The 12,127-nt window shown below is 45.4% G+C and overlaps 1 protein-coding gene across 1 annotated transcript in view; it reads left to right on the top strand.

Moving 5' to 3' along the window:
* The window catches only part of LOC142776334 (cytochrome P450 4V2-like), a 50,969-nt gene extending 40,551 nt beyond the window's left edge, over positions 1–10,418 (top strand). The window contains exons 10-11 of the mRNA XM_075879838.1: positions 5,370–5,549; positions 10,150–10,418. Of these exons, the coding sequence (XP_075735953.1) occupies positions 5,370–5,549; positions 10,150–10,310 (341 nt within the window). The 3' untranslated portion in view covers positions 10,311–10,418. The remainder of the gene's footprint in view (positions 1–5,369; positions 5,550–10,149) is intronic.
* Positions 10,419–12,127: the final 1,709 nt, after the last annotated feature.

Genomic DNA, 12,127 nt, shown 5'->3' with positions numbered 1-12,127 from the left:
AGAGGCCATCATATTGGGTCGAAATTCTTCACGCAGGCACCGCCTCCTACTGTCACATTGAAATATAATATTAAGCACAAGCATGAAACTCCAGAAATAATAAGCAGTAATGGCCAAAACCTACCTGAGATATTATATTACCCGCAACTGCAATATTGCGCGTGCGCGAGCAGAGAGCACCCTGAACCATCTGTACATAAATATTGTTTCTAATAAACACAGATATCTTCACTCTATAAAAAATTCACAGCTTTGTCGCAAAGGCGATGCAGTGAATGCGACACAACAAATTGGAAGGTCACGCGCATACTGGCAAGCAGATCGAAATGTGCCCCGCGTTTTTCGCGCACAAATGACGCACAAAACGTACTGATAAGTGCATATGAACACGAATAAAGGTCTTAGTTGTTACTAAGCTGTGCCTGAAAAGCGTGCTTTTTGCAAATGGAGGCTGTGCAACCATTGCAGTGACCTTTGTGCGCCCCGTAACTACAACAGAATTGTTCCAGTGTAAGCCCAACGCCAGCCTAGACGTAAGATCCACCCCACCGGGAGATAAGGGCGCGCGCTCGAGCGCACACCCCCTTAATCTCTACGCGGGCCAAAGTACGCGTGAGAGATGAGAGCCGCCACGTTCTGACTGCGCAACCTTGCTGACAATGCTCATAACACGATAGTTTCCCCACAATATGCCCGCCAACAGCGGTAAGTGGTAGATATAAATGGCTTGCCGTTTGAACGTTGAAGGAGGTACCCCTCGGTGGCTCAGTGGTTAATTGCCTGGCATTCACAAACCAGAGGTCCCACATTCGATTTCGTGCGCTGGAGTCTTTTCAGGATTTTTTTTCTTGCGTTTTCGTATATTTAGATAAGTATACATGTATGGTGCATAACATCGACGCCGACGCCCACGTCAACGCTGACGCTGACGCCTGCGGTGAAATCCAGCCGAGAGTGTCCATAACTCTGCTATCGCAATAAAAGATCGCCTGAAGCCGCTTTCTCGAGCTTCTGTTTGTAGTATCCATCATCATCGGTAATACATCGTTTTCGCGCGGTCCCGTTTAGTCACTCCGTTCAGAGTCCTAGACAATGAGCATGACAAGGCACTTGAACGACTACGCCTTTTAAGTGCGAAGCATTTTTCAGTAAAATTCGGCAACTTTAACCGTATCTATCTATCTATCTATCTATCTATCTATCTATCTATCTATCTATCTATATATCTATCTATCTATCTATTTATCTATCTATATATCTATCTATCTCTATCTATCTATCTATCTATCTATCTATCTATCTATCTATCTATCTATCTATCTATCTATCTAGACGCCAACGACTTTTTGCTCTCCTGGCCGTTTCGATATCGGGATCTATATTAGAATTGGTATGGCAAAATATGACTGTATTGCGAGCATAAGTGGCAAGTCATAACATGAAAATCATGACATGTATGCCATGCATGTCTTGGTTTACATTTCATAGGCTTGCTGCTCTTGCGACGGTTTCATTCGGCTGACATAATGCTAAACTAGTATGGTTTGACATGATTGCATAGCGAGCTTAAGTGACAGACCCTAGCCTGGAAATCATAACGTGCATGTCATGTAAAGGCATGAGTACACAAAATGATTATAGCCTGCTCGTGGTCTTTTCGCTCCTCCACATATACCAAATTTGGTATTACGTGACGTGAATATACGACGAAGGTAAATGACACGTCCAGAGATGATAATCAAGATATGCGTGTCATGCAAAACAAGGCGATGTGCTACGCTCAAAGGGTGCTCGCGGCTGTTTTGGTAGCTTCACTCGTACAAAATTTGGCATTACGTGACGTGAATAGACGACACACACAAATGCCAGGCGCAAGCATCGTATAAGTACCGTGCGCTAACCAATTGCGCCACTGGGGAACACAAGGCGCAAGCATGACAACAATGATATTGTCATGAGACTTCGGAAGTGCAAGGGTCTTTTATGGTGTCATCTATCAGTGCATTCAAAGTGACCCATGAACTCTGCGCCGGAGCACTCCACTGTGGCGGAGGCGAACAAAAGTGAATCTACTAATAAAACACCTGCACTCACTCTGTAGCAAATCGCAGGGTCAGAATAAACGGCGATGCGCACTTCTTTCTTTTTGCTTGAGTGGGAATGCTGGGAGAGCCACGCTATGCTTGCAAAATGTCAGCTCTGATGCGAGGTGCAAGTGAAGCAACCGGCCTTCATTGGTGCGCCCAAAGTTGGCACCGTTTAAATGCATGGGGCGCTTGCAACTTTCGGTCGAATCTACCAATTTTTCCAGAGCAGAAAAAGTTGCCCCGTAAAGTGGATTGCGTAATTGAGCTTCTCCAGATCTGCCAATGAAACATACAGGCAGCACTCGCAACCCGTCAATGACATGGAGTTGCTCCGCATGGAGCATGAGAAAGTATTACCGGAAGTGCTCCGAATATGTCAATGGATGACACCTATTATTAACCAAGATCTAGCCACCTCTGGAAAAGCGCGTTCATCGCGGCTGGCTCTCGAGTGAAGACGAAGCACGCGATTTTTTTTTGTTTTGAGGGCAAGAGCCGCTCTTGCTCTGAACTCATTACATGCAGGCGGCATTATCGCCCCTTCCGAAAGAAGCAAACAAGACAAAACGAACAAGAGCGAAGAAGAAAAAGACATAACACCACCCCGATGCTATAACAGAGGCGCGTGAAGAAAAAAAAGAAATAGAAAAGCCACATAAAAGGAAAGTAAAAAATAAAGAGAGTAACAATTATAAAAAGTTAATGAACTAACAAGCAAGTTCACCTCAATAAATAGAAAACACAAATACTGGTGAATGATCAAAAAAGAAAGTCATGAACGCGCAGTGAACGGTTTTATGCGCACAACATGAACTATGTCCGGGCTTGGTCATGTCCTGGTCCGTGTCTGGGGTGTTGTGTTCGGGCCCACTTCTTAGTTCACGTCACTGGCACGGTGTAGAACTTTGTACGGGCCGCAATACCACCTAAGTAACTTTGCACTGAGGCCTCGGTGGTGAACGGGCGTCCACACCCATACTTGGTGTCCGGGGTTGTACACCACTTCTCTGTAACACATATATAGCGCTGTTCGTCTGCATGCCTGCTGCTGCTGGCCGATGTGCAGTCATTCTAGCGTTCAAGCTTTTCAGCACGCTGTGCTAATTCCACGGAGTCAGTTGCCAACTTGTCGTCTCCGCACGGTAGCATGGAGTCGAGCATTGTCAGCACTTCACGGCCGTAGAGAAGCCGAAATGGCTTGAATCGCATGGTTTCTTGCATGGCGTTGTTATACGCGAAGGTCAAGTAAGGAAAGATCTGATCCCATGTTTTGTGCTGTACGTCGATGTAAATTGCCATCATGTCTGCAAGCGTCTTATTCACCCGCTTGGAAGGCCCGTTGGTTTGCGAATGGTACGCGGTTGTCCTTTGGTGCTTGGTGTTGCTTATTTCAAAAACTTCGTCCATAAGCTGTGCCGTGAATGCTGTGCCTCTGACCGCTATTACGCTCGAAGGTGCATCGCGACGCAACACGATGTGGCGCAAGAAAAATTGCGCTACTTCAGAGGTCATGGCTCATGGGACCGCCTGTGTCTCCACGTAGCGTGTTGAATAGTCGGTGGCTACGATCATCCATTTGTTTCCGTCAGCAGACAGGTGAAATGGTCCAAGAATGTGCTTGCCGACTTGGTCGTACGGCGTGTAGAGTTTTTCATTTGGATGAAGTAAGCCAGTCGGCTTAACAGATGATTCCTTTGGGCGCTGGTATTCCCGGCAGCCTTTGACGTACTGTTTGACGCTTGCCGAAAGTCCGAGCCAATAGTAAGTACTTCTTGCCCACTCTGGCATGTGTTGAGTGAGTAGTCTAGGTGGACAGACGTAGGCTATTCATGGCAAATTAAAAAGACGTCATCTCGCATGTCCCGAGGAACCACTAGAATGGATTGATTGATTTGTGGGGTTTAACGTCCCAAAACCACCATATGATTATGAGAGACGCGGTAGTGGAGGGCTACAGAAATTTCGACCACCTGGGGTTCTTTAACGTGAGCCCTAATCTGAGCATACAAGCTTACAGCATTTTTGCTTCCATCGGAAATGCAGCCGCCAAAGCCGGGATTTGATCCCATGACCTGCAGGTCAGCAGCCGAGTACCTTAGCCACTAGACCACCGCGGCGGGGCGAACCACAAGAACGTAAGCACGGAAGTTTGAACGGACGTTCTTCTTGTATAGCACGCAATTTTGCAGGCAAAACTACGTCAACAAGCGGGACAAACTGCGTAGTATGGTTATCACTTGGCCCTCTGAATGATCGACGATTGGTCGAATTTTTCCGACTTCGCGTTGTCATCTACTTAAGTCCAACGAGCTAATAGCTCCCAGGAAGCCTTCGTCGCCCTCTGCTCCCTGACTGATAAAGTCAAGGGGTGTGCGTGAATGTGTGTCAGTGTCTTCATGCTTACGGCCGAACTTATAAATGGTGGTGACGTCAAATTTCTGCAGTCACAAGCTGCACCATGCTAATAACCCTAAAGGATCGGGCATGTTTGTCAACCAACAAAGGGCATGGGGGTCCATCTCTATCTTGAAAGGACGACTATAAACCTACGGGCAAAACTTGGTGATTGCCTACAGTATATTCTGCGAGACATTCTTTTTCTCCATAGTGGAGTGATTCGCCTCGGCACGGGAAAGGGAGCGGCAGGCGTATGCTATGACTCTTTAGATACCATCTTGCAGTTAAACGAGCACTGCACCGAGACCAATGTTACTAGTGACAGTATGCACCTCCGTGTCAGTATGGAAGTCATGTACGGCATAATTTACGTCCACCTCGTGACGTTGTGCTGATTTTAAAGTTACATATGAACCTTCCTCAGTCATGCTTTTCGTATCATCGATTCCCACTGTATGTGGCGCTTGCCTTTTTTTAAGCGAAGGTTTAATAACTATCAAACTTCGGGCTTGGTGCGTGATAAACTTGGTGTCTGTGAGCGTGCAGAAATACGACATTTGAAGATGCATCGTTCACATGTGCATTTTCATTAACCGTTTTTGGAGTATTATTTATCTACTGGTCAAGGCTTGTCAGTAAACAGACATGATCTGATACAGTAATTCAATCTTTTATCCAAGCCGCTTTACATTGTCAAATTACACGTTGCTTAGAGATGAATTCATAACTTCAATTGAGGCCTGTAGCAACCGCAGTACTGCGCTGCTATGCGCGTACATGATGGTATAATACCGGGCATGGCAGGAGCAAACGACATCATGTTTGCACAGTCCAAGATTTTCTGGACGAAGCAAAAATACCTGAACTTTTTTTATTTTTCTGCAGATGGCTACCATCTTCCTAAAGGCCTGACATGCTTCGTAAACCTCTACAGCCTGCACAGAGACCCGAAACATTTCCGGCAGCCGGACAGCTTCCTCCCCGAGCGTTTCCTGAGCGAGGAATTCACGCAGCGGCACCCATACTCCTACGTTCCTTTCTCTGCCGGACCCAAGAACTGCCTAGGTAAGACCCCCTTCTTTCCCTTGTGAAGGTTTACATCTTTGTCTCTGAGCAGTTTTTTCATGTGAATGAAGTGTGCATTGGCTATAGATTGTTTTGACGGCTGCAAATTCAATAGAAGCTATACATATATTGAGCATGGGTTTTGGCCTCCTGTTGTTTCTGAACTTCGAGAATGATATCAGGTGAAGAGTTCTTAGACTTTGCTTAGTGAATATGCCAGGTCTCATGTACACATGCGGTATGCAGACTTCGTGGAAATTATATAAACTAGAAACATTAGCACACCGATAAATTTCTTTGGTCACTAACGAGCCTGCATGGTCAGAAAAATTATCCTCTTGCGGCAGTTGACGTGCGACAGCCATGATTTGATTCCTAGGCAAAATAAAATTGATAACTCCAGATTCTTTATTCTCATGTACAGCTTTTCGACTGGCCCCTAAATATATATACATGAGTATCGTACATTTTATACGCATAGTGGCCGGAAAATGAAATTGCGTTCTGGATCTCACAAGGTCAATATCTTGACCTGTATGCTACTCCGGCTGCTGGTAATGAAGGTCTGAAAATTACGGGAGATGATTGAACGCTATAAAAACATAAACACCAAAGCCGATTTGGCTCAGAGATTTTTAGAATGAAGATACGTGCCCCCGCGGAGACGTATAAGCACCATGTATCTATAATAGAGCTTTTCGAAATGCGATAACAACGCAAAAGTCTACAGCTTAGCGAACCGAAACATACAAATGGCCGTTTAGAACATACCTGCTTGTCAGAGCCACCGCCACAGGCGTCTTGCCCTTCACGATAGCTGTACTGTTCAGAACGAGAAACCGCAGAGTCGACGCGGACGACGTTGTGCAGCTCGCACGCTCACAAGCTCACAAGATTTGGGTGCACGTTAAAGAACCCCAGGTGGTCAAAATTTCCGGAGCCCTCCACTACGGCGTCTCTCATAATCATATGGTGATTTTGGGACGTCAAACCCCACATGTCTATCAATCGAGAACTATAAGAATAAAATAAATATATAATAGAAATTTCCCTATCCAACCCGGGTCGTTTCGGTGGAAAGCAGGTGTTCTACCAAACAGCCAAACCCCCTCTTGAAAATACAGTGAAAAAACGTTTCTCTGCTTGGAAATGTAGGGAAAGTAAATCTCATGTTTCACAAACACACGCGTGCTGTATAGAAGCTTCACAATACAACATGTTATATCACAGTATAATTACGTGCTACAAGCACACATTGCCATTGGGCGTGAGAACACGTGGTTATCATACTGATTTCATGGTTCAACTCCTGCCACTAGCAACAAAAGACACACACGGTACTGTGCATGTTCCCTTAAACTACGTAGTGGGCGCATAGCAAGTTGGAAAAGATTTCACATGCATTATTCCCGTGGTTTACAGCATGCTATTCATTACACAGAATTCAGCCATAGGAAAAAGCTTCACTGACACAAGCCGCTTTCGACTCTATATATTACATTGTCGTAATCTGCAATTTAAACTTCTCGATTAACATAATACAATAAAACAGTATGCATTAGGTAGTTGAAGTAGGGACTATGCATAGGATATCGCTATCACGGTCAACCCTTAAAAATGGCGCCTAAAGGCCCCAAATTTTTTTCTTTCCATTCAGAGGTTTTCATTTTAGCGCAAAACTTCCGCAAGATGGCAAAAGTCATTCACAACCTATCACAGTAGCGGCCCCGTGTGCAACATAAAAATCTACAAAATGGACTGTAGATGAACTGTCAGCAATAAAACTAAGTATTTTAAAGCTAAAGGAATGAATAAAGCTACAATAGAGTGCCACAGACAATATTTTGTAATTGCAAGCAGCCCTCTTGCATCACAGTGGCACAAAAACATACAACTGTTGCTACCGTGCAAATTTCCATTCATTGGTGTCAGCTCAATTATGCAAGTCTCAAGCGTGTGCCACATTCAGATTTAAATTGTACAGAAAAGCTGTGAGAAGACGCGAGAAGGCACCTGTGTTTGATGGAATGCAAACACATGCAATTTTTTAGGAAAATCGCGTTGTGAGCATCGGTATATCAGGCAGAAAAATATTCCTACTGTCACAATATAACACGGTACGTCGATCGACCTTTGACGCCTAACGCCACGTACACTTGTGGTGCAACATTCCTAAGGGAGTGAAACCTGTGGCCGTAGCTGGGAGCTTAACACAAATCAAAACTTTTCCTAAATACATGCGCTGGTGGAAAAAGATTTCGCTGCGGAAAGACAACGCGAATACGTGACGACGGAAGATAAGACGATCTCTCGTATCACGCTCCTTCGCCCTGTGTTCGCACTATTTTGCCATTTTAATATACGTTGCAATTAATTCACCTGAGGTACAGAGCACGCCTTTCGCACTCCTACACGTCACCTTTCGGAAGGCGTTTTGAAAACGCGAGTAACGTGAGCTTTCAGAACGAGTGATGAAACACTTGTTGGATTTTCGACATACTTCACCATTCGTTTTCACCGTGCTATCGCCAACTGATAGCACGAGTTTCTACAGAAATATATCGCTGAGTGGCATAAAAAGCGTCATGAACCTTTTGTAAGTTTCTGTCAGCGTGCTGGATTGCTGGCTACGCCCGCTTATCAGTTCTGTGGCATATGGCTGTGTGTACCTTTCTGTGTTTTTCCCTTTTTCCGTGGTGTAACATTGCATAGACAAAGCAAATGAAAAGACATGCCGAATGTCACCTGACACAGAACCGCTGCTGCTATAATAGACTTTCGCACCAGAAGCGTTTTGTTAAAACAATGTAGGCCTGAAAAATCGGCTACAGTTTCCGGTCAGTTTCAGAGAAAAAAAATTGCCAGCAGCTTCCCTCGGGGGAACACTGAGGAGGATGCGGACCATATAATTGGTTAACGGGGTGTTAAAGTGCGACTTACTTGGGTCGATGGCTAAATTGGTTAACGTGGTTGTGAAATGGGGTGTTAAATTGCGACTTACTTGGGTCGATGGCTAAATTGGTTAACGTGGTTGTAGGAGGGGGTGTTAAATGAGTGAGCACGTACACACGTATGCGAAAGGGCGGCGCTGGTCGAAGGGACGTCGATCATTGTGTTTGTGGATTCGTTGGAATTCATTTCACCGCGACCTTGGACGTCGACGCGCCGTACAAACCAACCGACGAGCGGCAACTGAGCGAGCGAGCGCCGACCTTGAGTATATATACAGCACGACGGCGCATGCACTGTCAGCTGTTGAATGTTCTCGAAGCGCGACGCCACATGCGCGTCCACTGGAGAATCAGGAGAATTGTAGATGTCGAACGCGGTGTGTAGAGGAGGAAGGGTGCACAGATGGTGGAGGAGTGAAGCGCGCGCGGTGTGTAGAGGAGGAAGGGATGCACAGATGGTGGAAGAGTGGGCGACGGCGCGACGGCGCATGCGCGCGCGTCAGCTGTCGAATGTTCGAGAAGCGGTGCGGACGGCGCGGACGGCGCGGACGGCGCACTACAAGGCGCGAGTATAAGATGCTCCGCATCTAAAAAATTGTCCCGTGATTCAAGCTACTGCGATACACTTCTGGGCGGCAAATGGACAGTGCGATATTTTATCTTTGACATAACAGTACGTGAACCTTGGCGCAATCACAGAAAGTATTTTGAAAAGAGATTCAGTACCGTAGCTCAGTAGGGTAATAATTCGCTTGAAACATTTGCTAACATTAATAATAATATATCTGACGTTCTGCGTCCCTAAACCACCATAGGGTTATCAGAGACGCCATTGTGGAGGGCCTAGAAATTTCACTCATCTGGTGCACTTTAACATGTACTAACATCACACAGTACATGGACATCTACCGTTTCACCTCCACCGAAATGCAACCGATGTGGCGATTTGTCAATAATAGTATGAGTAACCACCTGATAACTCAGTTTGACTCACGCAATGAAAGTGAGAGACTAAAGACAAGAAGAGGAGGGGACATTTGTACTTAATCTAAATCCTGAAGCCATCAGCACCTCAGGATATGTGACCTCGAAATGTGCCACACCATACACAGGCCCTAACATATATGTGCAAAGTGTGCACTTCACTATTTCGCAGGATGACTCATGTCGTGGGCAGTTCACAGCTTTACTTGCACTCGGCATTTGAAAGCGGCTCATGTGAGGTTACAGACGTTAGTTTCCTCGCAGCACTATTGAACGAGAAGTGAAATCTAGCCCGTGAATAAGGATGCTATAAAAGCGGGGTCCATTTAGCACTGCATTGTAGAAGTGATCTCCAAGTTTTCTTTTATTATTTGGGATGTCAACACACACTTTTGCTTTAATTTCTGTGAAATGCAAAACTCTCTACTAAAACTTCTTTTTATTCTTTTTACTAACGCGTGAGCGCATTTGCTCCGTCCACGTATTTTTTATACCTGTTGTATTTTCTATTTATTGTAAAGTTACGGTGGTGCTTTATTGCGTGTGCTTTATTGCGTGTTATTGCTGACTTCATGTTCGCACTGTTTTTATATAAAAAGGCTAGGAAATGCTCCGCTAACGTTGGTTGCATTGCGGAAATGAACATGTAGCAATTTACTGTGCAGGTCAACGGTTCTTCATGCAGGAAGCAAAGCTGCTCCTTGCAAAGGTTTTATCGAAGTTCACCTTGGAGTCAACGAAACCCGTTGAAGACCTCAAGATTACATACGAAGTCGTGCTGAAAGCCAGGGGTGGTCTACGTGTCTGGTTTCGCAAGAGGAGTTAGGCAGATGCGAAGCAGTCGTCACAAAACGTAATCGTAGTGTCAACTTACACATGTTTGCCTGTTCAGTGTAATTAGATATAAAGTAATAAAAAATGTGCTATGCGTATAGGCGGAAGCCCCATTAGTGAAGAGAAGTTCTTAACGAAACCGTTTGCAGCATTACTGAGGAAGTAGTTGCTTCTCTATGGGGTAATAGTATTTACTACTCTCTCAAAAATTATTTGGGTGCACGTTAAAGAACCCCGGGTGGTCAGAATTGGCGAAGCCCTCCACTATGAAGAGTGGCAGCTTGGGCTGCCACTCTTCATGATGATAGTTTTAGCGGGAGAACAGGACGATGACACAGAGACAACACAGAGTCCTTTCTGTCCTTCTTGTCTCTGTGTCGTCGTTCTGTTCTCGTGCTATAACTATCGTCACCCGCACTACGGCGTCTCTCGTAATCATATGGTGGATTTGGGACAATAAAGCCCACATATCAATCAATTATCTCTTGAAAATCATAAGGAGTAGTGTTATGTTTAATAATGTCAAAACTACAAATTGGCCATCTCGAAAAAGCGACTTAACGAACGTGGGTAGCCGCATTTTAGAGGCAGTTGATTATATTTATTAGATTCGAAGTATCTCATACCTGGTGCTGGATTTCTCCCTGCCTCACTTAGCATGCGTGTCCCCTTCCATCACTCGCCTGTCCCACACTCCCCACTCTCTCTCCTCCTTTGGCGTCCACATCCCCAAGGTGCATGCACGTTCTCTCCCCCTGTTTTAAGCTCCCCCTCTCTTCCGAGTCGGCGGTGAAGGCAGCGAGACGCATTCTCAGTAGACACAATCAATTCGTAGCCGTTGGTCGTCAGTCTTGCCCTGTCACTGTTCTAGGTTTCCATGAGACAGACTGCGTCTGCTTTGGTTAGTGCAGAATCATGTTTGATGTCCCTGGTATGTGCGTTGAGAGACTAGCCGTTTAGCAGTGCTAAACATGTTAACCAGCCGCGTTGGTCACTGGAAGCGGTCACTGCAGCAGTCACCGGCATCAAGCCATAGTCCCTGGCGCCGTTAGTCAGGTAGAGCCTCTGAATGTTGGTGCACCTGCTTAAGGCGACCTATACGAGCTTCTGTGAGAGTCGTTCACACCTCCCCGCTGCTTCGCATCCACACATAGTTTTCTTTAGCGGGACATGGCGTAATTCTTATTACGTACTGCAAACGCTTAACTCTTAGCAGGTGGGCGGTTTCAATATGATAGAAATATAGACATGAGTGTTTGATATTGGTCTGAATAGCCGGCGCAATAAGCAGCAAGAACAAAGGCACATGAATTAAAATTTGTTTGTATGGCCAATATAGAGTAACGCCCATTCCTAACGAAAACCTGCTGGGCAGAAAGCAAGAAAAGAATTTTACCGAGCAGTCTTCAGACGAAGCACCTTGGGAATAATGACAACCTTTTTTCACTTTCATGCGTAAGGACAGCACAACAAATTAATTAATACGTACGGTTTAACGTCCCAAAACCACCATATCTATGTGAGAGACGCCCTAGTGGAGGGCTCCGGAAATTTGTACCACATGGGATTCTTTAACGTGCATCTGAATCTGAACAAACGGGCGTACAGCGTTTTCGCCTCCATCGAAAATGCAGTCGCCACCGTCGGGATTCAATCCCGCTACCTGCGGGTCAGCAGTCAAGTAGCTTAACCACTACTGGTCTTTTCGCTCACTTTAATCTAAGTGCCAGTCTAAATAATTCACACGCCATTGAAATGATCAGAGTGCAAAGCCATTTATTCCATGTTCCAAACAATAAGTCGAAGCGC

Source organism: Rhipicephalus microplus, chromosome X (genome assembly GCF_043290135.1).
Source record: "Rhipicephalus microplus isolate Deutch F79 chromosome X, USDA_Rmic, whole genome shotgun sequence".
Taxonomy (NCBI): Eukaryota; Metazoa; Arthropoda; class Arachnida; order Ixodida; family Ixodidae; genus Rhipicephalus; species Rhipicephalus microplus.
Note: the sequence above shows the minus strand (reverse complement) of the source record. Positions and strands in the feature narration are given on the sequence as shown.